We start from the raw sequence: 26,502 nt of genomic DNA, 5'->3' as shown, positions 1-26,502 counted from the left end.
GATAACTATACTCGAAAAATATCTAAAATTTTCAGTTGTATATTGTTACGCTATACACCATAGTAGTATAATTTTTGTGTAAAATATCTAGGTATTGATACAGCTTTTGGGATCTGACAGGCGACATTTTAAATATAAGTATATTTCCAGAGTAAATAATTGAGATAAAATGTAATCAATCAATCAATCAAATCAATCAAAACTTTTATTGATAAAATAGAAGTATTTTACATGTCAACACATTATATCTATTACAGCACACATTATTATTTTATACATGAAAACATTTACAGAATATCATTACATTTTAGGTAAAATTATTTTAATAACCCGCTTGTACATCTTCCGTCGCATGTATCGCGCGGTGTGCCATATATTTTGTTTCCTTCTAATTTTCTGTCTTTATGTCTCCCCTTGTATATTTTAGAATCATATAATGACAGTACCTACTTTCCATGCCGTTAAGAAAAATAAAGAATCGCTTCTTCAATCACTATAGCCTAGACCTAAAGCTTAGTATGTTTACTTTGAAGTGGTTAAGGATTATAGTTTATTTTTTTTAGCATTAGAAATAAGGTAAACAATCTTGATGTGTCTTTTTATTGAAAAACACGCTTTAAAAATAAGTCACGGCAAATATGTAACAATTATGAATCTAATACGATCATTTATATTCTTCTGCTTTCATAAGTATAATAGTCACTGATTTTTAAAAAGCGTTTTTCAATTAAAAGACATGTCAAGATCGCTTACCTTCTTTCTAATGCTAAAAAAACGAACTACCTATAGTAAATTTCACTGAGTACCCAATATTAACTCTGTGTGTGGTGATAGTTATGTAACGAATAATTAAAATATTCGTCTACTTAATCCCGAAGGATACTGAAAATAAGGGTCCTGTCCTTGTCATATTCCTGCAACTGCTTGGAAAAATAAAGAATCGCTTGTTCAATCACTATAGCCTAGACCTAAAGCTTAGTCTGTTTACTTTGAAGTGGTTAAGGATGAGACTGGACCTTCAAAGGGTTTCAAACCATTGTTTATTCTTGGACTTGTTTAGCGGAAGGGTAAGGAATAAAGGGGGTTAGTTATATTAGTTGATATTTGCGGTAGCAATGCAATCGGCAGCAAACAGACAGATCATGTACCTAGCTTGCATGCGATTTGCCTTGCTCCAAAAATGTAATGACAAAAAGGTTTTAGGAAGCTCGAATGTCACTTAGGTTAGGATCGATATTGCCCTAATTCTGTCTTTCGCTGTCTTTGGAGCCTATTTGTCTCTGTAATGAAATTTGGAGCAATTCTTTTGTTTTTTCTAGGTAACACATATAAAGTGTCATTCTATGGAACTTGCTAACTATGTAAACCATAGAAGGTAGGATCCTACGTAGGAAGTGGTATACGCGTGCCTCCGTGAGGGACAAAACATAGGCAATGCGACACTATGATTGGTCGAATTTATTTGTTGTCCACCATAACCCATACTAATTTAAGGTAGGGAATAAAAAAAATTGTGAGACTGTGACAAGGACAAACAATAATAGCGCTTTCGCTGCTACTCCTACTGAAAGATACATAAGACTATCCCGTTCGCTCATTTCCCCCACCCATCATGCCTTATCCAGTTAAAATACTAGATTCATGATGTAAACAAACCGCCATATTGAAATTGTCAAAGAATGATGAATTTACTAGTGACTTTTGTTTACATAGTTAGCAAGTTCGATAGAATGACACTTTAGTAAAGACATGATTGAACATTGTTTTTTTACCCTTATATTGAATAGATTTATGTTTACCTATAAAGCGTCAGTTACATCGCCAGAGACGCCAGCCTCCATAGACTGCATTATCATCTTACCACCAGACTGCTCACACGCTTGATCACTGATTTGACAGCTGATATACCCTCGTAAGGCCCACCATACATAGTTTCCCTATTTATAATTGGAACCTCGTTGTATAAATACATTGGGGTGACTTTCGTTTGTTTTCGAAAACAATGAAACAATCTTCAATTGGCCTGATGACAGTAACAAAGAATCAAGGAAATAATGGTTTCAAAGAAACATATACGTAAATACGATTCTAAAAAATGGCCCAATCTCAGTATAAACATTAGGATTATTAATATATTCAATAAAATAAAACTGCAAAATTCTCTAATCGGCCATTTTGACTGAAACGCGAATCAGAAGCGAGCTAAGAATTGACGTCATCAATGTATGACATATTTCTTAGAGCAACATAGACAACCTCATTGAATCCATTACGTCCTCACCAAAGAGTTTGGAAGTTCAAAAAAAATATTATTTCGCCACTAAACATTTATTACGTCCAAAAAATATTATTACATGATATAAAGTAAATATTTATTTGTTATTATATAAATAAAACGCTAAATAATACGATATTTCACAAAAAAACTTTTTAAATTTTTTGGCTGAATGGAACTATCATTGCCATGTTGGTTGTCGTAACTAGAAAAAATTAAAAATTAAAAAGTAAACCCGGCGCTCGGTGATTTTCACTCAAAATTTACATGTATCTAAATAATTCATCTTAAATTGCAACCGTGTGAGAGTCTTTGTATAAAATGACTTATTGTGAACAATTTTTGTAATGTATTTATCACCCCTAATCGTAATATAATTATGGTGCTAAATTAACAATATCATTCGGATTCAAGGGAAATTCGTAACTGTAAGTATGTAAACAATGTCTACCACCATAATTTATGACGTCACAAATGGCGCGCGAGGCGTTTTCGCGCGAGGTTTAAACTAGCTATAATAAAATGCAATTATTTATGTTAAATCTTATGAGTAGGTATAGCTGAAATATTGTGTTTTTCGGAACCAATACAAGTGTACCGATAATATTAAAAGGGATTTCAAAATTTGTCATCAGGCCAATTCTTGTTATTAATTAGTTATCGGACTCCTGAAATAATGCAGCCTTAACTACAAACATTTTCGGGTCATCTTATAGTTCGTTTTTTTTAGCATTAGAAAGAACTTCAAAGAAGGTAAGCGATCTTGACAAGTCTTTTAATTGAATAACGCTTTTTAAAAATCAATAACTATTACTTATGAAAGCAGAAGAATATAAATGATCGTATTAGATTCATAATTGTTATATATTTGCCGTAACTTATTTTTAAAATATGGTTTTCAATTAAAAGACACGTCAAGATTGTTTACCTTATTTCTAATGCTAAAAAAAACGAAATATAGCAATGAATAATGATAAATACATAGCTCTGTCGTTTTGACAGATGACGTCATCACCCGCCCCATTACGCTAAGTGCCTCGTTTAAGGGTTTCCGGGGTTATCGAAGATTAACCATTTTCTTCTGGAAGATGGTTCCGGTTAGAAATTTTTGGTAGAATTTGCCCGCGACCTTGCTTTTGTAAAAGTCCTTAAAATATCCATATTACATATTATGTTTAAGTTAGGAATAAGCTAAAAACATATAACTTGGATATTTTTAAGTAACCTCAAAACTTTATGATCAATTAGACCAAATAATTGTACATCGATGCCTATTTATGTACATCAATATAAAGTTAAGATAATTACTATTTAATTTTTTCGAGAAAAAACTAATAAATAAATAAATACATATTTGGGGACATCTTACACAGATCAACCTAGCCCAGACTAAGCAAAGCTTGTACTATGGGTGCTAGGCGACGATATACTTATATAGATAAATGCATATATACTTACCTATATACATAGGAAACATACAAAACAAAAAACTAGTTTAACACACGCTAAATCAGATCATAGAAAAGTACCATGATTACAATAGACCCCTGGATTTAGCCTTTTTGACTTTACAAAGGCCTTCGACAGCATTACCCACGATTCTATATTTACAGCACTACGCCATTAAGAACTCGAGTCATACCAACCGATCTAGATCTACTAAATTCCATTTACAACAACAGTTTAACATCGAAATATAAAAAAAACATAGTTACAAAAATCCCACAAAGTAATGACTGTGACAAATCAACTGGTGCTGCCACATGTCTTGCTTTTAGTTCCATTTTATTTCATTTCTACAAGCTTTCATGAAGAAGACGAAGATTTCGTGTAGCATTATTTTATCATTATTGATTTCCACGAATTGTCTAAAGCTAATTTTAACTAGAAACCTCATAATAAGGTAATAATTTTGAAACATCAGCAACCATTTAAGCTCACTAAAAGTTACCTAAACCACAACGGCTGCGGGATACGAAGTTACGTTTTTGAACTAGATTTACCAGTATATTATTATATACTTAGTTCAGAACTAAACGTTAAACTTGTGTTGAAACTTTATTAGCCATATTCCTGTATGTTTCAACATTTAGCTAATAATATAGAAGTTCAATTCAAGGTTCCGACGAATTCAGAAAAAACTGATAAAAGAAAAGAAAACGTTCTTTTCCCGAAATCAGTTAAAAAGTCGGATACCGTCCGTAAATCTTGATTTTTCCGCACCAGCGTACTATAGGGGAGTAGTGATGTACCGTTTTTGGGAATGTTCCCGATTCAAGAAAAATATTGAGGAACTTAATAGGGAAACTGGGTCAGGTGAGTCAGAACGGGGTTATTAATGTTTTTTGCTTAATAACTGGACCTCATTTACGTTCTTTTATATCATTTGATTTGATAAGGTACTATCGCATGCAATAATATTTTGCACGAGTATAAGTTGTAAAACACCATTGTATTATATATGCAAGTAGCTATTCAAAATTTTGAACCCAGTAGTTTTGGAGATAAGGGGGGGGGGGACATGGTTGGACAGACAGACAGACGCACGAGTGATCCTATAAGGGTTCCATTTTTTGCCTAAGTCATACGTCAAATACAAATCACCAAGACGATCGTGAAGGCGGTGTGGAATGTTCCCGTTCCCAGGAACATTCCCACGGCCCTTCCTTGTCTGGTAAATATTTGATTAATTCCGTTGCTCTGCAAGCCGTTTTACACGACCGGCCCGCCATTACGTATGCATGCCGCTGAATATTTTATGGGAACTGCATTGATTGGGGTTTATGAAGACTAGAAGTCAGAATCTTAATAAAGATATTTATAACATTTAAAGCTTTCGTGTTTTGAACACATATCTGTGTTTTGACATTTTGCTTAGACATCAGGATCCGTACCATGAGTCACTGACAGTGTTTAGTGACACAGTCAGTGGCATTATACGCCAACGTCTGCGTAATTTACTTTCTATACATCTGGCTCGCACTAATATGAGCGAGATGCATAGAAAGTAGATAAGTTACGTTCACGCTAGCGTTTATATGTCAGTGCCAAACTGTACGTCTACCATCAGTTTTAACATTGACATAACGCTCACGTCTACGTAATTTACTTTCTGTACATCTCGCTTGCACTAATATGCGAGTACGAGCGAGATGCATAGAAAGTAACTTACGTAGACGTGAGCGTATATGTCAATGTCAAAACTGATGGTAGACGTACTGGTGGCAATGGCAACCGTACAGTTATCCGGGACCAGCCACGGCCAGTGAAACCTGCGTCGAAATGTCGGAAATAAAGGTATTTAACAAAGTGATTTCGTGATAGACCCAGTTTTAAATGCTTATAAAAAATGTCCAAGAACCTCATGATATATCAAGAACGGGTCACTCACGTATTTTAAGTCGAAAAACGATGTTGAATAGGTGTTGTGTACTCGTATAATTTAATATGTCTGTATCTCACGGAAGTTTAGTTACCTCATGATATAGATTAGTTATCTGGAGTTAGGGCGTAGCGTCTAAAGAATAATAATTAGAAGAGTAACACTCAAAAATTGCATAGATACTTATTAAGAATTTATACCATTATGATATCATTGTACGTTCGAATTGGCCTAGTTGCTCGATCGCGTTCGATACAGATATAATTCCGTCCTTCAACCTCCGGAAACTATTTGGGGAATTGGGAGTAAATTGTTTCCTTTCAACATAACGATAATGAGGGCGGGGACTATCTTTATTTCATCTTCAATACACGGAAAAATACTCGTCTCAGAGAGAGGATTGTTTAAAATATTTCTAGGTATAGAGGTCGGGAAACGAAGGGTTGCAGGCCAAGTGAAATTCCCTGGGGCCCACTGATTAACAGTCCGCCGGACGGTATCGGCCTGTCAGTTGTTCGGAACTGTCAAAATTTTGTTCTAACTGACAGGCCGATACCGTCCGGCGGACTGTTAATCAGTGGGCCCCTTTTTACGTATCATCTTCACTCTTCGGTCCGGATACCGTAGTATTTCCGGACCTAATTTGAAGTAACAAGCCTATTCGGATTTCGAGATAATCACAAGATCTTGAGACGATTTAGAGATCAACTAGATCTACATTAGGTATCGACTAGATGTGACTTGGATATCTAAGTCATAACTTGTCGAATACGTTCAAGAGGACCTCCAGAATCGCGGAAACGTCAAATTTGACATATCTATACTACAAATATCTTTAAATTATCCGTATCGTAACTTGTTGAAGTCTAGTAGAAATCTAATTCATTTTCCGAATCGAGCCGTAAGTCATGTTAACATTTCATTGCAATATATAGATTTAAACTAACATGATTTTCACTCATAGTTTTATAACTTATACAGTTCTAAAAATCTTGATCTAATTTAAAGTTATCCATACTGATATTATAAATGCGAAAGTGTGTCTGTCTGTCTGTTTGTCCGTTACCTCTTCACGCTTTAACCGCTGAACTAATGAAGATGAAATATGTATGGAGTATGGAGTTTGAGACCCAGGGAAGGACATAGGATATTTTTTTAATCACCATTATCACTGATCAGCAAACGAAGTCGCGGGCAGAAGCTAGTATAATATAATTGATGAAAACAAGCATGATCTCGATACTCTTCAGGGTATCAAGATTTTTTTAATTAACACGTGTTATTCGAGTTACTCCTTTACCCTCAAATCCGCGGCTTATTTCCCACTGGATCCATTCAGCCGTCGTAATATTTAATTTTCCTCTTTCATAACTATCTCACAAAAGATTCATGAATAAAATATACCCAGGTTCTTAGCGACTCTAGCTGTTTTCGTTCAATTCTTTTTAATGTGAGACTTGCTTTGATTCTTTGGAAATGTTTAGTGAAAATGCCTGCAAATCCAATTTTTACCTTTAAATAGTGAAAACACCAGAAATCTGAGTTCAAAAGACTACAAATGTTTTAATATTATTGGTTTTAAAATGTTGTCTGATTTTACGAGTTTATTTTTTATCTATGCTCCGCGATATATACTTACAGCAAAGTATTTCATAAAACATTTAAACGTAGTTTTATGAAATGCTAAAAAATCCTGTAATCCTCACAAAAGAACATACTTGGGTATTTAACTTTGGCTCATTTCTGCGCTGTGCGCATTAAAGGGTTAAAAAATAAAATCAAAGGAATTGTAAGATGTGTAGGTATTATGTAGTTACAAAATTAACACCTACCTTACACAAGCTACTCTCATTATTAACATACATTACAGCGTTCAACTCTCATTATGTATTAACATACGTTATAGCTTTCGAATACAAACAGGAAATGCGCAATATCCTTGACATTTTCCCGAAATACAAGCCCCTAGCTCAACTCTTTTTAATCTCGTAAAATGCTATTTCGGAAGTGTTCCTTTGTAGGATTTAAACCTGTGGTGCAGGAATAAAGAAATATAACCGAGTAACAGTTTCCTAGCCCCCTGAGTTTCTTACGGCATGGTTACAAATATTTTTATATAATTATTAGACTTTTTTTTTTAATTCTCAAATTTTAATCGCGATTAGTTTATTAGACTTATTTAAATTAGGTACAATGATTCTGTGGTTTGTTGTTGGCTACTTTACCCTAACGCTGTTTCTCTGTAACCTTAGTTTACTCCTGAGACAGCGACAACAGCGTTAGCCTGTAAATTGTATTGAGAATTGAGAGTGAGTCAGCTCGAATAGAAAAGGCTTCAGAAAGGTTTACAAAATTTCGGAGGCAAAGGCTTCCTGTTTCTAGGATTTTGTCGGATTTGTGGAAAATATAGCCTGTATTAAGGTGTATTTTACGGCTATTAAACTTTAAATTAATATTGTTTTTTATTGAGTTAATATTATTCTGCTAAAAGCTTCTATCAGATTTATGAGATAGTGCGGATATTGAAAATTAGGAGAGTATTACAAGGTAGCGTTTAATGTCCGCTACTTTACCTCAAATATAGAATATCACAAGGCAAAGTTATGAGTTCGCAACTCTTCTTCAAAAACAACAATAATTGCATTTTCCAATGGTACCTAGTAACAGTCAACGGAAATCTTAAAGATGTTTTGGGTCCGCTATTATTCCTCAAGGACAGAGTATACCACAAGGTACCATTTTGCATCCATTACTATTTTTATTCATATGTAGAGTACCACAAGGCAACGTTTTTGGTACCCTACTATTCCTCAAGTAAAGAGTACCACAAGGCAACTTTTTGGGTCCTCAACTGTTCCCAATTGATAAAATGTATGACATATACCATAAAGAAAAAATAAGTACCTTTGTCATCAGCACGAAACTCCGCCTCCAACTCGGCGCGGGTGGGCTCCGGCTCCTGCTGCTGCTGCTGCTGCTGTTGTTGCTGGGGCTTGCTGGTCTTCATGGTGATGGATTTCCTGGTCTGGTGTCCGCGGAAGGCTGCTTGGATCTTGGTCGCTGCTTCCTCTTCGGTGGGGCTCTTGTCGTCTGGAAAGAGGAAATGGATAGGTTAGAATCAGATTGTTTTTCAGAAGTTTTACATATTATTCAAATCTTTGACGGTCCCTTCTGCCAGGATAAAGTTCTTAAGCTTATTCAATGGGAATTGAAAACTTCACACATATTGTAATTCTGATGTACACATAACACAAGGGATACTTTGTAATTTATACATAAGCCTCGAGAATTCATTGGTATAAGTCGGGGGTGGAACTTACAAAGTTATAAAACTGACCACTTAGCTTGTTTACTATTTGTACAATATACTATTATATAATAGTATAAGATCCTAAAAAACTTTAATTGCTAGAAAAACCTGAGGCCTTTTTGAGATAAGTAGTATTATGGTTTCTTCAACCAGAAATGCTACTAATTACAGCAGACAGATCATATCCGTAAGAAATTAATAAAATAAAACTACTATCTAAAACAATTATCTTTAAGACGTGGTTAAACATATTTGTAACTGAAACAAATATCAAGGTCCACTTAAGCTATAACTTTACCTTTAAATAAACAAGTCCGCAATCTTGAATATTCTTATTCACCAAAAATACCAAAATCCTTCTTATTTTTTACACGCGCAAGTTTCCCATTCAGTTTCCTTTCTATTTTTAACAACTTGGTTAATTTCTGTAATACAAGAATCAAGATTAAAAAAACCGACATATTTAACGATGTTAACATCAATACTAATAAAGCTTCAGGAAATAAATCAGGAAGGCAGCCAAGGAAACGATTTTTTCCGGATTGTAAATCCAATTTAGTCTGGCGCTATCTATAATAGGGTCTTTATTTGTAGATATTTATGTTTCCTGTGGATGCATTAGTTATTACGTATTTAGTTCAAACTATCGATTTGCTTGTTTTTATCGTCCCTTCTAAGAACATTGGATTTCAAAAATATGATAAGATTACATTAATTACTTGATCTCTTTTACTGTTATTATTTCCTAGAGCATTTAGCCTCCGAGTACTGGGCAAAGGTTTCCTAGTTTTTTGATATTCAACTTGTCAAAGACTTTGTCCGTGGCCGTGGAAACCCCGAGTCCTTAATTGAAAAGACAACATTTTTGCAAATTTATATATTACTATCCTCTTTTGCAATCACTTTGTTACTGTTTTGTTTTAGCCTTTCATATGTGTGTAGTGCTCAAAAATCGTGAATTCAAATCTCGGTTGTGCTGTATACGTAGAGCAGAAAAAATCGTTCTGAAAAAAAAATGCTAAAAGATGACTAAAAATTTGGTCAGGATCCTTATTATACACAGAGACGAGGTCAAACTAATTGAAACCCAGAACTATTTTTGGCTTCATGAACACCCCTCTTTCATTCACTCAGTTCCAAACTTTCAGTATTTATTACAACCATTCACAGAAGTACATTGTTATTGTACCTAATCCCCTTGTAGCCATAAATTCCATTATTCTGTCCTCGCCCTGTTTTCACTTCTGACCTAATTCCCACATAAATAAGTGGTAAAATCCTCTCCCAAATGCATGAGATTTCGTGGTAATTACATTTCTTGTGATACATTCTGTAGTGTGTTGTGTTAAGTTTGACTTGCTGAAGAATAAAGTTTAACTGGGAAATATTTTTATTTTATCGATGTTAATACGTGATTTTCTTTTTTTAAGGGATAAAACATTTTTTACTTAACTTCATCTCTTATGGATTATGGATGATACTTCCTATGGATGATATTAGTATGGAAAAAATTACATTATGGACTTTGTTCGAAACAAATGTTTTTTGATTTAATTTTGAATAGAAGTATTATAAAATATGTTTCATTACCCATAATAAGTAGAAGATCATAGTAGAAAAATGTTAGTTAATTTGCTTTCTTTACTTACCAAAAGGGCCCCAAATTCTTATGTGCCCGAGGGCCCCAGCATAGCTTAAGATGGCCCTGATGAACGGTACGTATTCATTGGCACGGTGTTTGATGAGACTAATCGTGCTCGTGTATGATGAATCACGCTTCGGATATCGATCCCGATAATTGCGACATTGATGAGATTTGGGTCATACATAGATCTAAATATAGACTAATAGAGTTAGACCAAGAAAAGTCTGCAACGATTTTGATAGCACACGCAGTGCAAGTGTTATTTACATACATATAATCACGCCTATTAGCCGGAGGGGTAGGCAGAGACCACGGATTTCCAACTGCTACGATCCTGACATACCTCTTTCGCTTCCTTCACTTTCATAATATTCCTCATACACCCTCGTCGGTTTAGGGTGCTCTTTCTTCAGGATTTCCCCGATCTGATCAAAGAAAGTCCGCGGAGGTCTACCCCTTCCAACTCCCACTTCTATTTCTCCCTTATACACTCTCTTTGTTAGCCTTCTTCACTCATTCCTTCCACGTGTCCAAACCATCTCAACATACCTATGTATACGTCATAATTTCATAGAAGTTTGACGTTTAAAATAACACTTGCACTGCATGTGCTATCAAAATCGTTGCAGACTTGTCTGGGTGTAAATCTACCTTGGTACTTTCGAAAGGCTAATAAAATGAAGAGTTTAAAACTGAAATAACATATGTGATTTCTCTCAAGGTAGGTACTTTTATATTTAACTTTTTCTCTAAAGCAGGTAGAAGTCATTTATAAAAAGTTTTTTAAGGATGGATCCTTTTCGCTTAACTTCAATTTTGTCTGTTTCACTTAGGCTTTTATTTTAGTTAATTTCACTTATATAACTGAATTTACATTATAATATATAGGGCTTTTAGTACAATATTTTCTCAATGCTATGTATTTAATACATGTTTTAATGTTTGTTGTAAACCTTTTTCTATTAAGTTTCAGTAACCAATCCTGGAGAAGTAATATCCCTTTAAGCGTGAAAGTGAGGCTCAAAGAAAAAAAGTAACCAAATAAAATAGTTTATACTGTTGATAGTTCGGAAGAAACCTTTAAGGAAAAGCGAAGCGTATAAAAGGGACAAAAACTTATTTCACCTTTGTTGAAAATTGATCGAAGGAAATGTAACAGTAACTCAACTTCGACAGTAGCTCAACTTCGATGATCTATACCCGTACCATGCGTCACTGACAGTGTCAAATCTGACATATACGCTAACGTCTGCGTAATTTACTTTCTATACATCTCGCTCGCAATAAAATGCAATTAAATTATATTATATTAATTAAATTGAGATGCATAGAAAGTAAATTACGTTCTCGATAGCGTTTATGCCGGTGCCAAACTGGTGGTAGCCACACTATAGTTCCACGAACAACGAAAGCCAATTGATAACTCTTAGGGAGCAAGTAATAACTCCTATGCAATAAACTGAGGTGAACGATCTCCGTTTCTTTTACCACTTTGAGATTCTTTTGCATCTTAAAGGATAGTACGGATGTCATGGTCTTACTTGCCTAAGTGACAGCATACTAATGACAGTAACCGAATCTTCGAATCAATGAGATTCAAGAAATTGGTCTAGAGCAGATTCTACAATGTAGTCCTTCCAACCACATCCATGTGCTCTGAACCAATCAGAAGCACAGAGAAGTACTCAGAGAGGCCACCTGGTGGTTTACAATAGGGACCTCAAAAAAGTCTAATTGCCAGAGCCGATAACCTAAGTATAGACTGTCTTGGCGCAGAAAAATGAGGACAGTCCCATAATACCTATAGTACCTACTTATACATTACACCGTAGATTAAGGAAGATTGTTTAGTGTTCGCCAACAAACTGTCATGCAGTTTGGCGAAGAAATATGTGTAATGGATAAAAAATAAGAAAAAAGAAGAAAAAGGAAAAAAAATGGATACAGGGAAGCACAAAGTAGAAGATACACGCTACTGATATTAACTTAGGTACTGTGAAACTCAAGTATATTGTAAGTGCCGATAGAGCGAATGTCAATTTTCCTGTTTGCTTATTTGCGATGGCTTAAGTTACCCGAACTACCCTAAGTTAAGTGGATGGATGAAGAATGTTTGGGAAGAGGCGGTCGCTTGCAATGGACCGGAAATATTGCGTAAAGTACTTTATAAAGTAGGTAGAGAAGACCAAGGCGAGTTAAAACAGAGGTTAGTTGAAACAACGTGGATTATGAAAAATCTATACGGTTAGACCAAGAAAGAAGTAGGTAGAAAGAAAGGTCAGAAAGAAAGAGTAGTTGAGAAGACCGAGGTGAGTTAAAACAGAGGTGAGTTGAAACTAGGTACGTCAATTATGAAAAATCTATAAGGTTAGACCACGAAAAGCATGCAGCGATTTTGTTAGCCCACGCAGTGCAAGGGTTATTTTGAACGTCAAACTTCTATGAAATTATGCCGTATAAATAACATTTGCACTGCGTGGGCTATCAAAATCGTTGCAGAATTTTCTTGGTCTAACTTTAACTATTGTCGAGCTGGAAAAAAATTGCGATGTTTAGCCGGCTGGGTCCCTCAAAACGATTATAGATGCTGCAAAATTGACGTTGTATCAACTCACCTCTGATTCAACTGAGCTCGGTCTCCCTACTGTACAGTCAGCAGCAGAAGTTGCTAAGCGGGCGAGGTGTTCAAAATTACCTTGACACGCTCTTATTCTCTTAACAATAAAGTCGCGTCAAGATCATTTTGAACACCTCGCCCGCTTAGCAACTTCTGCTGCTGACTGTACATATATTTATTTCTGCTCGTGTTTCTGTTTCCTTTTGTATTGTTTAAGGTACCTGTATTGAATTTGAGTACTGTGTGTTGTTTATAGTATTATACGTGTAAATTGATTCCATTTTTTTTCACTTTCGTTTTACTTTAAAACTTAAATACATATCGCGGCCATATTGGCCACTGGGCGACGGTTATTGCTTACTGTCAGGCGATTCGTCTGCTCGTTTCCCTCTTACATCATAAAATGGCAAACTCTAATAGGTAGGAAAGATTTTTTCAATTTCATGACTGAATATTGACATGTCATCATCTTTCTCGCGTTGTCCCGGCATTTTGCCACGGCTAATGGGAGCCTGGGGTCGGCTTGGCAACTAATCCCAGGAATTGTGGTAGGCACTAGTTTTTAAGAAAGAGACTGCCAGATCTGACCTTACCGACCCAGAGGGTAAACTAGGCCTTATTGGGATTAGTCCGGTTTCCTCACGATGTTTTCCTTCACCGAAAAGCGACTGGTAAATATCAAATGATATTTCGTACATAAGTTCCTAAAACTCGTTGGTACGAGCGAGCCAGGGGTTGAACCCGCGACCTCCGGATTGCAAGTCGCACGCTCTTACCGCTAGGCCCCCAGCGCTTCCCAAACTACGTGACAATGACATGTCAATATTAAGTAGAAGAAGAAGACATGTAACCACAGTAGAAAAATCTGCGTTTGCTCATTTATTATAATTTGAAAATAAATAATATATATATTAGGCGCCGCCATATGTTACAAACATACGAGTACACTGCTCAAATTTCCCTTGAGGACTTTGTATTTCCGGAGTTTGTGTGTTAATAATACAATACAGAGATTTACATGAATATTTTTACGGGTAACATTTTTTAATAAAAACTAAAATTATATAATAATATTGCTACTGAAGTGAAATGTAAATGCAGAATTTAACTATATACTTAATGTGTAATACAAAAAGAAATGGCGATCCGTGGAGAGGATTTTAGGGTTATGCAGCTCAATCCAGTGGTTTGGTCCTGACTCCAGCAAACCACCACCACCACCACCAACCACTGGATTGAGCTGCATAACCCTAAAATCCTCTCCACGGATCGCCATTTCTACAGTAGAAAAGTGCGGGAAGCCATTGAAATCAAAAAACATTGCAATTTTAATCGGGACGAGGGTTTTAAGATCTCATCCACATGGAATCCAGTCATTAGTAAATGTAAGCGGAAACGAATATCGACAGTCGATAAATCGAATATCGTTAGTGTTGTGTGTCGACAGAGTGACATCCCTAGTGCGCAAAACGTTCAAACTGATAAACAAGACCAAGTGCGGGTAGTTCGAAAAACTCGCGCGGCTAGAAGATGTTGATGTCAACTTGAGCCAGTCTTCTCCGAGACCACGGGGACAACGCCGTCCTCGAAACGTCGGAGGTAAATCTTAAAACTTAAATACGCGATTAAGTCCCGTTGTGCAGTTTGATAATGTTTAATAATCGTGAAAGTTTAAATCAGTGTCATATTCCATCTGTTCTATTTCTAGCAGATTTTTAACAAAATGTTCCTTTTTTGGACTTCGTAACTCGTAAACAAAATTATTCAGAGAATTTAGTACTTTCGCTAATATAAGTACCTACCTACATAAAGGTGACAGTCCATTTCCAACGACAGCTGCACTACTGTTGCGACGTTACTGTTATTCAGTCTTGTCATTCATTTTACTATGGAAATTGACAATACCATCGACGTGTCGGAGCAGTAGTGCAGCTTTGGTCAGAAATGGAATGTTACCTTAGGTCGTTTGCAGCGGGTCTCAGATGGTCGCACTTTATGGGCACTTCTGGGAGAGACTTGCCCAAGACTGGTATAAGTGGCGTACAAGAAGAGAGGCCTATGCTCAGCAGTGGACGACTGAAGGCTAAAATGATGATGATGATGATGATGATGATGATGATGATGATGATGATGATTATGATGATGATGATGAAGAAGAAAGTGCGAGGAGGATGCATGGTACGATAGATGATAACGCAACCATCATTGTTATTTTATTAATCAAATGAGTAACACAGCATTACAGTATAAAACCAAGGCACTGTGAAACTACAAAATAAAAGAAAAGACAAAGAAAAACAATACACATAAAAATTAAATTAACTGAATATTAGATTTGAGTATCTATTTGATCATAAGTGAAGAGAAACCAGTCATATCATTGTTTAAATCAAGGAGGCTAAGTAGAAAAACCTTTTGTAAATAATAAATAAATAATAAAATAAATAAATAAATATTAGGGGACATCTTACACAGATCAAACCTAGCCCCAAACTAAGCAAAGCTTGTACTATGGGTACTAGGCGACGATATACATACTTGTATAGATAAATACATACTTATATACATAGAAAACAACCATGACTCAGGAACAAATATTAGTGTTCATCACACAAATAAATGCCCTTACTGGGATTCAAACCCAGGACCATCGGCTTAGCAGACAGGGTCACTATCCACTAGACCAGACCGGTTTAAATAGACATATAAAATAAACATATATAATCTAAATTGAAGAATAAATAGCATTGACTTTACTATTCAGTCTATCCATGTGTTCTCCGTAAACCATTATTATCCTTGGATACTTAGTATTATTCCTCTTAAGGGGCCCACTGATTAACAGTCCGCCGGACGGTATCGGCCTGTCAGTTAGAACAAAATTTTGACAGTTCCGAACAACTGACAGGCCGATACCGTCCGGCGGACTGTTAATCAGTGGGCCCCTTTAAAGTAAGATCGCAAAATGATGAATCGTTATAAAATCACATTTACTACCTTTCTCGTTTCAAAATCCAACACTTTCCAAACTCTATGATAAATCTCTGTCATCGCGATTTTAAGTTGAAATTCAAATCTAGCGTGGCATTGAAAAATGACGTGTAGAATTCACGTTACTCAGTTCAACGGTGGCCAATTCTATTTTGACAATTTGATAAGGTTTCTTATTTTGATGATACCTTGAGTCACGTCAACAGGCATATTAGGTGCATCAGATCATATCTATAACATTTCCATAAAAAGATTACAAATTTAGCCCGGAAAATAGAACGATACAAGAGATATGGCGCGCCGCGTGTTTGTGATAGATTATATGGCCGTACGTAAGATATGACGGATTATATGTCCGTCGCGTGGGTTTTTACCTAGTATCTCAATAACTATGAAAATATACTTGATTGGAGTCTGCTCTTGCAAATATAGTCTTGTTTCCATGTTAATTTTTAAATGGCCTTTGCCCTTGATTTAAACGTGTCAAAAATCAATATAAAAACTACAATTTTGCGTTAGCTTCCTCTTAATGTTGAACTTGGCTCTCACTTCACATTATACTCTGTATCTTTAGGTATTTAAATAAAAGTAAACAAAATCTATCCTCAAATGGTTCCTTAAGCCAGTTGAGGGTAGATGAAAACATTACACGATCAAATAATGTAGGTTAAAGTCAGGTCGTTCAGTGACTAATCCAGGCGGTTTTGTAATTGGTCGGTTAACCAATATTTTTTTGTTTTTAACAAGCAGAAACGTCCGCGAACGATGCTATTAAGCTTAGAATACATTTAAAAGTGGAAAAATTACTGTCTTAAGTGAGAGTTGAACTCACGGCCTCTGGACCGATACTCCAGCGCTCTGCCATCTGAGCCACCAAGAACTCCATCCATCCAGATCCATACCTATACCTATATCCTTGACCTATAATATGGTGGAAAGATTTGCTGGCTATGAATGAGGTCTTGGTGGCTCAGATGGGAGAGCGCTGGAGTATCGATCCAGAGGCCGTGAGTTCAAGTCTCACCCAAGACAGTAATTTTTCCACTTTTAAATTTATTCTAAGCTTAATAACCAATAAATGTTATAACTACCCGAAAATTTACAAATGGGATGTTCGGAATCGGCCCCACAGTGACGTCAGACATGACCCATTTCACGGAATATTGATACAGGTGTTATTTTTTTGTATGCAGAGCTGACGTGTTAAATTGTTTTTCTACTGGTGCGATTTCAAATGATATTGTGATCTGAAACGTACACCTAAACATTTATTTAGATAATTCCCGCTGATATACAGGGTGTTCCTAGCCATTGGACAAAGCCGAAATGTACATATTGTACATATGCATTAGGGTATTTAGAACCAGTATACAAAATATCATAACAATCGGTGTAGCGGTTACGAGGAAATTAACAAAATTACGATTTTTTTACTTTGGAGCAACCTGTATGTGTTAGTAGCTCCTGAGGTAATAAATAGTATGAAACCTTCTTGGACCGTTTTGATTATCTTTTTTATTTATGTCAATAAGATTCTGAATTTTGACAAATGCCATCATTGCCGCACATTTTCAAACAAATTGTCAAAAGCACTGCCAATGATTAATACAGTGTGTTTCTTTTTGTTGTCGATTATTGGAAATAACTTTTGATTGATAGTTTTTTTTTTAAGTTTTGTTCTAATTAAAAAAATATTACCGTTAGAGCATTTCTGAGAAGTAACCCTACGTGGGATTTCAGGGTTTGTCCAATGGCTAAGGTCACCCTGTATAATTATGTTTGTGTGTTTTGGTAAAGTTTAGTTTGCGAAAGTTAGATTAAGATTAAACTTAAAAAGTAATACAATTAGGGAGCAAATCACAAAATATTATTAATTATCCCTAAGCGATTTGGATCGACGATGCACGTACTGTACATATATAATGAAACGAAAAGAATTTATTTGAAACAACAATCTTAAGATTAACAAATATTATCCCCTAGTGTTTGTATGTTACCTACTCTGTGGCTGACATGTTGCTGTCATATTTTTAGTTATATATGTATGTTTATGTATGTCTATTTCTATTTCGTATATGTGTATGTTTATTCAATGTGATTGTGTGTGTGAACGTAGGCTCCATAATGTTTTCTTTGCAACAACTACTTTTTCGATTACTTCTCTGTTTCCGCTACCCAAAGGTTGTCTGGAAGAGATCGCTCTTTAGCGATAAGACCGCCTGTTGTCTGCCTCTACATTTAATCAATTGTACTTTTCTTTTGTATCTTTTTACTGAGGTGTGCCAATATAGAGTATTCTATCTATCTATCTATTAAATACCTACATATATGACATAGTTTTGTCACTTGTTGTCTCAGCATGTGTCGGAGCACAATAGTGCAAAGTCACCGATTTTCAGTTGACCCTTAAACATAAAACCTAATCCAAATCCAACCTAATCCTAAGAATAATTAAACCTAATCCAAATCCAACATAATCCTAAGAATATGATCAAAGGTCAAAGCTTATGCTTATACTAAAATAATTGGGATGGGCGCTACCGTGGTCGGGTGGCCAAGAAATTTTGGCGTTCGCTGTGAAAACTAAAGACGCCGGTTTAAGTCCCGCCTTGGCCACTGCAGGGATTGGTCACCTTTTCTTTAGTAAATAGTTTTTTTAGTTTATAACCTAAAAGTGATTACTAGCTTTACTTTTTCGCCAAATAATGTGCTACTCGATTTGTGCAAGCCAACATTCGTAGTGCCGAAAATAACACTAGCATAATTTTACATGCAAAGTCCGGTGTCCATCATAAGAATAAGCTGTTTGATAATAGTACATTGTGCAACATGGGGCGTAAGTTGAATATTGTAAACGAGAGTAAGTTAAATCGCGACGGCTTGCCGGAGCGATTAATAGACTCGAGTTTGCAATATTATTACGCTCCGAGTTACACACAATGTTTTTCATCACACTTGCAATACAAAAATTAAGTATAAAGACAAAAAACTGTTAATTATGGCACTAGAAACTTCATAACTCCCTAGGGAGAACGCTTTTTCTATAACTCCCGCTAAACCTGCGTGCAATTCCACATTTACTGAGCGAGTGTGATGAAAATATTATTATGTTCTTGTTCAAGCATTAAATCAGAATACCTAAGATTGCATTTTGTTCAAATAATTCGATGAGAACTAATTTTAAATAAATCTTTATTGTAACACTATTCTTGTATCTTTCGTATTTGACAGCTATATTTTTTCATGGTTACGGGGTTGGTCTTACAGCAAAAAGTTTTAATTGTGACCTAAATTTATTATTCATCTTACAGAGTGTAGTGTAGAGAGTTAGACCAAGAAAAGTCTGCAACGATTTTGATAACACACGCATGCAAGTATTATTTTAAACGTCAAACTTCTATGAAATTATAATCATAACACTTGCATTGCGTGTTCTATCAAAATCTTTGCAAATTTATCTTGGTCAACTCTAAACATTTATGTGTTTTCTATTAAGTGTAACTGAACCAATATTATAAGAAAGTAATGTAAGCAATGCTAGCTTCAGTATTAGCGTAAAATGTGGCAAAGTTACCTGTAAATATGAATTCGTTGAGAAAACCATTCACCACGGCGGTGATAGTCAGCATGGCACTCCACCTGGGAAGTGTGTATGTCATGTTATATGTTGGCTCTCAAATTTCATTGCATATTGGAAATATGGGGAAAATATGGGGGCTGTAGTTTAAAAATGTTTGTGACCCCTGGACTTTAACACCTGTGGTGACTTATAATATGTAAGAGACAAGGAGAAATATGTGGGCTGCAGTTTAAAAATGTTTGGAACCCTTGGACTTAACACTTGTGACGACTTATATAAAGGACAAGCATTTTTTAAAGTGCTGAATTGTACCTTAATAACTAGAAAGAGTTAGTTATTTTACAAGGGGGCAAAGTCTTAACTCTCGCTACGCTCGTAGTCTAAATTACTTGGCCATGGCATCAAAATTAGCCAGAAAATTTTGCACCATACAAAAACGCGAGGAAAATACTAATAACATTAGGTACAGTCACCTACAATAATATGTCATGCAACGAAGGCCGCAAAAATATCTGACACGATCTTATTCGTGGGGCCACAAGAGCGCGTCACATATTTTTGCGGCATTCGAAGAGTAACATATTATTGCAGGTGACTGTACACATGAAATAAAAAAAAATGCTAATAGAGAATAATTCAAAATTATCACTTAAAAGTCGATTTATTCCACCAGCTAAACTACTCAAAATTCTATGTATAAACAACTCAAAATTTTAATCAAATCACCTTACAAATAAATACAATCTTATAAATAAAATGTAACTTTCTCGTCGGTTATTGAAGAATAAAGAAAGTCTTTACGAGGTGCAGCGGTATTATGGTCGCATTTTTATCACTTGTCATGTCATGCGTCACTTTTCCACTTACATATTTGTTGGAACGTGACAGGCATGGTGACAAATGATAAAGATGGATGGCCATGGAAGAAGGTCGGCTATCTTAGCCGGGTCAAACACAAAACTGTGTTCACGTCTTTCCTGTAGACATACACAAAAGTTAAGGGCTATAAAGGTTAATTTTCTTATTTAACCCTTATCCACGTGAAAATATACTCCTGTTATTTAGATAAGAATGATAAAATCATTACTTACATGCCCACAAGCTGTTAACTATTGCCCACAGGAGAGAAAAATGTACATGTTCGCGCGAACACACTAGTTTTCTCTCCTGTGGGCCATTAATAGTTAACAGCTTGTGGGCATGTAGGTAATGATTTTATCATACTTCTCTAAATAAAAGGAGTACCTTTTCACGTGGATAAGGATAAGAAAATTATCCTTTATAGCCCATAACTTTTGTGTATGTCTACAGAAAAGACACGAACACAGTTTTCTGTTTGACCCAGCCCTACCGGTGTGGTGAAAGAATTACTTATCTATGTAGCTATATATTTAAGATCTCTTGGAAAGTGCCTCATATTCATATAATTGTGTAGAATAATTTGGCGGTTTAATTAACATACTTTATTGCATGTTTACCCGTAGTTTTACTACCCATTTTCCCTGTTGGGGGCAACCGAAACGATGTAGTATTGAGAAACGCGGATTTTTAAGTAACCGAGTGCTCAATTCTGATCTAATTACGATTTTGTTCTAAATTTTGATAAGACCTTGAAGCTCGTTCATGATTGGTGCATTGCGAAATTAAGTGAAAGTCGTGCGTAATATCCACTAGCCGCCCAGAGACCTATAAAAAGGTATCCTGTTCCATTCCAATTTGAACTTTGTGTTGACAAAATAAAATCTCATTTTGCTTGGCAAGGTTTGACGTATGGGCGGCTGGAGGATATAGGAGCCAATCACTAAAATCAGCGTCAAGTTCGTATCGAAACTAGTTCAAAACCGTAAAAAAAAGACAGCCTATATACGTCCCACTGCTGGGCACAGGCCTCCTCTCATGCGCGAGAGGGCTTGGGCTATAGTCCCCACGCTAGCCCAATGCGGATTAGAGACTTCACATACACTTTGTATTTCTTCGCAGATGTATGCAGGTTTCCTTCACCGAAAAGTTTGTGGTAAATATCTAATGATATTTTGCACATAAGTTCCGAAAAACTCATTGGTACGAGCCAGGATTTGAACACGCGACATCCGGATTGAAATTCGGACGTCCTTAAAAAACCTTAATAAATTTTAAATATGAATTGGGCTAATAGCCTTTTAAAAGTCTGTAGCTAAAATATCATTATATTTAAGGCATCTTCTCTCAATATTAAACAAAGATAGGAATCTTTATTTCATAATATAAAATTACAATCTAGATTACTCTATCTCAATTTACCTCAATTTATGTTATTAACGGCTACCTTTTTACAAAATAAATTGGATAAGTTTAAGTAACTCGAGATTAAATCATCGTATTATTTTAAATATCTCATTATCCTCGTAAAATACGCAAAATCGAGATAAGTTTAATAACATCACGTACTAGAGTAAATATTCAGTATAATAATTCAAGACAAACGTGCGGGACAAATATTATGATAAAATCCAGTTAGAAACCTTTTTAGTTGCTAAGGGCAATATCATGTTACCATAGTCTAATAAAACATGGTCTTCCATTCCCAGAGTGACACGGGCCTACGTCACAACAACATGGCCGCTATATATAGCGCTATCGCATATTATCATATAGCGCTGTCGCATGATGACGTAGGCCCGTGTCAGTTAGGTGACCTAGAAAAGACGGGAATGGAGTACCAGGCGGAGTATATTATTATACCATGCATGTTACTAAATAATATATCAGTTCTGTCTTGTGCTAAGTAGGTATCTATTTAAACTTGATTAATACCAAAGAGAATTTGAAATAGAGGCGGTCAAAGTAAATTAAGTAGCCACAGTAAATTTTGCTGCCATCTTTCGACAGAAGATTAAAACTGTTAGAACGCCATTCGACTTTGTCCTTATTCTTTCACTGATATGTGTTAATTTAACATATTGAAATTAACGCTATCTACTCTACAGTAGGCCAAAGGTATAGGTACTTACTTACGCGACGACCCACAATGATTCTTGGCCTCCAACACAATGGTATGGTGTGTAATATCTTTTCGAGCGATGACGCCATAACCTTTGGCCTACTCTGTTATATAAATTTTTGAATGTTCATGACATGTCAAATTTCATGTCGTTTTAAAATGAGAGCCACATTACATGGCGGGATGTGTATCTATCTAACTTTGGCTTAGTGATCCAAAAATAATCTTGGCTTCCGAAACGAGAGCAATCCTGTGTATCTACTATAATATTTATTACCTGTACAAATTCGTGTGTGATTTTAAATTCTCCCAGCACTATCGTCCAAAGCCTGTGGGATGAATATGCAAGCGCTGGTCGCATTAAGCATGCAAAGTGCATATACATTGATGGTACATTATGCTTTTAAAGTAAAGATACATTTTGAGGTAAAAAATGGCTCTAGTTGGTAATGAAGCAAAAGAGATGATATTTGAAAATTATTAACAAACATTAAAATATGAACACACATTTTTAGTATTAGTATTTCCTATAATTGATAATTTAATGGAGCCAGTGACTAAAAGTAACTATTCTGCATCGTTTTATGAACTTCGTCAGTAGGGTTAATGTAAACAATAAAGTTTTAAATAAATAAATAAACAAAGCGCTTACTGTAGGTATACATCAAACAAGAATGTACAATATAACTTTCTTCACAAAAGTCATAAATGATGAGATGGTTATATTCGGTTATTACATAGAGCCTTTCAGACAAAGCAGCGTGCTCACAAATGTGACACTCTAGCTACAAAGTGCCGAATAACAGGCTCTGAGACATGCCATAGTAGACTTTAAACAACAGTAGTTAATGTCACTTATTTGGCGATAGCTAAAATAATTACCAAATTACCAAAATTCTCTAGATATAATCTCTCTTTTTGGTCGGTCCCTCATGTCTCAGGATCGTGGTCAGTATCAGGGTTGCATCTGGAGCGGATGATCTGCCTCCACCGGTTTCTGTCTAACGCGTCTCTGACGACCGTGTAGAAAGCAGAGGATGACGAGTCTTTAAATTGATCGGTCCATCTTATTGATGAACGACCGCGTGACCTTCTGCCTTCGGTGATACTAGATATAATAATGTAACCTATCTAGATATAATAATGTGAGTCAAATTCTGACTCCCACATTTGATAAACAGAGAATTTCCCTGTGAATAGCAATTATATCTTTAATAACCTTTGTTTATTAAATATAGAATTGTTATAACTATAAATTGGGCAAGATAAATACAGATAAGCTCAAAGGGGAAGGCTAGTCACTATAGTCACACAAAATATGGAAGCAGTAAAATTTAATATCAGTCACCTCCCTAGATTAGCCAAGATGACAACAATCCTACATCGGCAAACAAAAAAGGAAAACTGTATCGGGATAACAGATGCTGCGAGAAGTCACGTGACTATTTCCATACCTTATATCAACAATTGTCATCTTGGGTAAGCTCCCTAAAATGTTTCTATTAAACAAAAAAAAAACAAAAACAAATAAAATATACCACCATAAACCATAAGCAATAAGATCTGATGTAAGTTATCAATTAGGAGGTAATTAGCTAAGTCTACCCATCTATGTTTAAAGGGAGTTCCCTCAGCTAACAAACTGTCGTACAGCTTGGCAGAAGAAGAAACTGTACAAATAGGGTTTATTTCGCCTGAATAATTGTTTTTTTTTTCCAGGTAAGATACCATTAAATTGAACAAGATCTATATATGTGCTAAAATTAACTATTGATTACGCCACTGGACGCTTACAAAAATATACCTAAAATATACCGCAGTAAAAAAATTAAGGAGATCCAATGGGTAACACTAAAAAAACATTCGCTACTGTTTTGAAACTACCACTGCACTGTGCCAACAGCAGCTACAATGTTAGGCGAGCAACTCATACCTTCGCTTGCATTGCATACCAAACATTTCACACTAGATATAAAGTATGTACAATATGTATGTACAAATGATTATAAAGGTTATATTCGGATGGCGACTGCACCACCAGGGGAATTCTATGAGGTGTCCCTTAGGTTGGTATTCCACCTGTACATCATCATCATCAGCGTACTCTCGTCCACTGCTGGACATAGGCCTCTCCTATTGCACGCCATTGAGCACGATTTGCGGCAACTCTGATCTAGCTCTTGCCAGCCTAAACTCACTTACTGTGATTTAAACCGTCGTTTCGCTATTTTCAAATGTATTTTACTGCCTGAGACCTGAGAGATTTAACTATCTTTCAAGTGTCGTTTTATTTAGATAGATTTGATTGATTTCAGAACCACATTGTAGGACAAAAGTTAAATAATATCTGGTGACCGAAGAGCTGGCGGCTACCTCGCACAACGTATCAGCATTGCGATACAGCGAGGAAATGCCGCCAGCATCCTTGGTACAATGCCTCAAGGGCCTATTTTAGATTTAAGCTAGTTGACCGAAGCGTAGCGAAGGTCTACGTTTTGACTCAACGTAGACCACAGGTCACAATTCTCAACCGATTCTCGTGAAATTTTGTGACCAGATTCTATGATTAAATAAAATTTTTATGTCAATCCAGTTTTTGGAAATTTATAAAAATGGCGGAGTCGTGATACCTCGCGCCTAAACAAATAGTCGTATCGATATCATAAGAGTTTTTTCTTTTTGAGATAAGTTTATAGATTAAATGGCCAAAAATTCAGAAAAATTATTTCGCTGGTTTCGGAGGTATTGAGATATTTAATTTTAACTAATTTTAACTTGAGAATGAGTAGCTAAATTTCGTCAGCTTATCTAAGAACTATTTGGCTCAGTTTGTAAACGTTCGCTTTTTTTGTTTGCACAGAGAGTCTGGGTTCGATCCCCAGTATTTGTATGCTGGGATATAACGTTTTTTATTTTTTTACACTTAAATTTCGTATTGTTTTTTTTAATTTACTATATTTAAAGCTCTTAGCATCATGTAATTTAAAGCTCTGCTCGCGAGGTCTACAGCTCACAGAGCCACTAGTTATTAATTTGGTTTAGTAGTACCACTGTATATATATTGTATGTAAATAAATGATTTCCGCCAATAATATCGATACCATTGATAAAATGCGGTGCTGTCGATCGTCCTACAAGTTGTCAAACACGGTCCTTAATAATCCCCTATCCTCTTAAGGCCCAAGGCCCTTCCTATAACACTTATTCAGTTCGATGAAATTTAAATCATATTCAATTGGAACAGAGTCGTTCAATTTTCATTTTTTTTTGTAATAATGGATATTCTTGTATAAATGTATATGAAAGCTTTTTATTACTAGTATTTTTATTCAGTAGCCTTAACAGACAGAGGGACAGATAGACGGACAGTGGAGTCTTAGTAATAGGGTCACGTTTTCACCCTTTGGGTACGGAACCCTAAACTTCGGCCAACAATTACATGTGATCTGAGACATTGCGTACTTTACTGCCCTAGGTATGTAATATACTATCTCCCACGTAAATTAGCAATATTGCCGCATCGAGTGCGCTCATAAGTCGCAACTTTTATTTCTTTAACCATTTCGCACTTGGGAAATACAATCGTAAAATTTCTCTTGAAATGCAACTCCTCACTCGAACGTAAAACAAATTACTTTAACACTTAGAAAGCTGTAAACATTTAAGTGTTCACACAATATAGCTAGAAAAAAGGACATAAGCGCCACAGCTTTAATATAAAA

At 35.7% G+C, this 26,502-nt stretch overlaps 1 protein-coding gene across 3 annotated transcripts in view; it reads right to left on the bottom strand.

The window, feature by feature from the left end:
- The window catches only part of LOC134801868 (sperm surface protein Sp17), a 292,688-nt gene that overhangs the window by 89,702 nt on the left and 176,484 nt on the right, over positions 1-26,502 (bottom strand). For 2 of the 3 annotated variants that reach the window (XM_063774512.1, XM_063774513.1), the window contains exon 3: positions 8,562-8,747. In XM_063774512.1, coding sequence (XP_063630582.1) covers positions 8,562-8,747 — 186 coding nt within the window. Of the gene's footprint in view, positions 1-8,561; positions 8,748-19,794; positions 19,860-26,502 lie in introns of all 3 variants that reach the window. The other variant, XM_063774514.1, reaches the window with a different exon arrangement.

Source organism: Cydia splendana, chromosome 23, assembly GCF_910591565.1.
Source record: "Cydia splendana chromosome 23, ilCydSple1.2, whole genome shotgun sequence".
In the NCBI taxonomy this organism is placed as follows: Eukaryota; Metazoa; Arthropoda; class Insecta; order Lepidoptera; family Tortricidae; genus Cydia; species Cydia splendana.
This window is presented reverse-complemented; position numbering and strand designations above follow the sequence as displayed.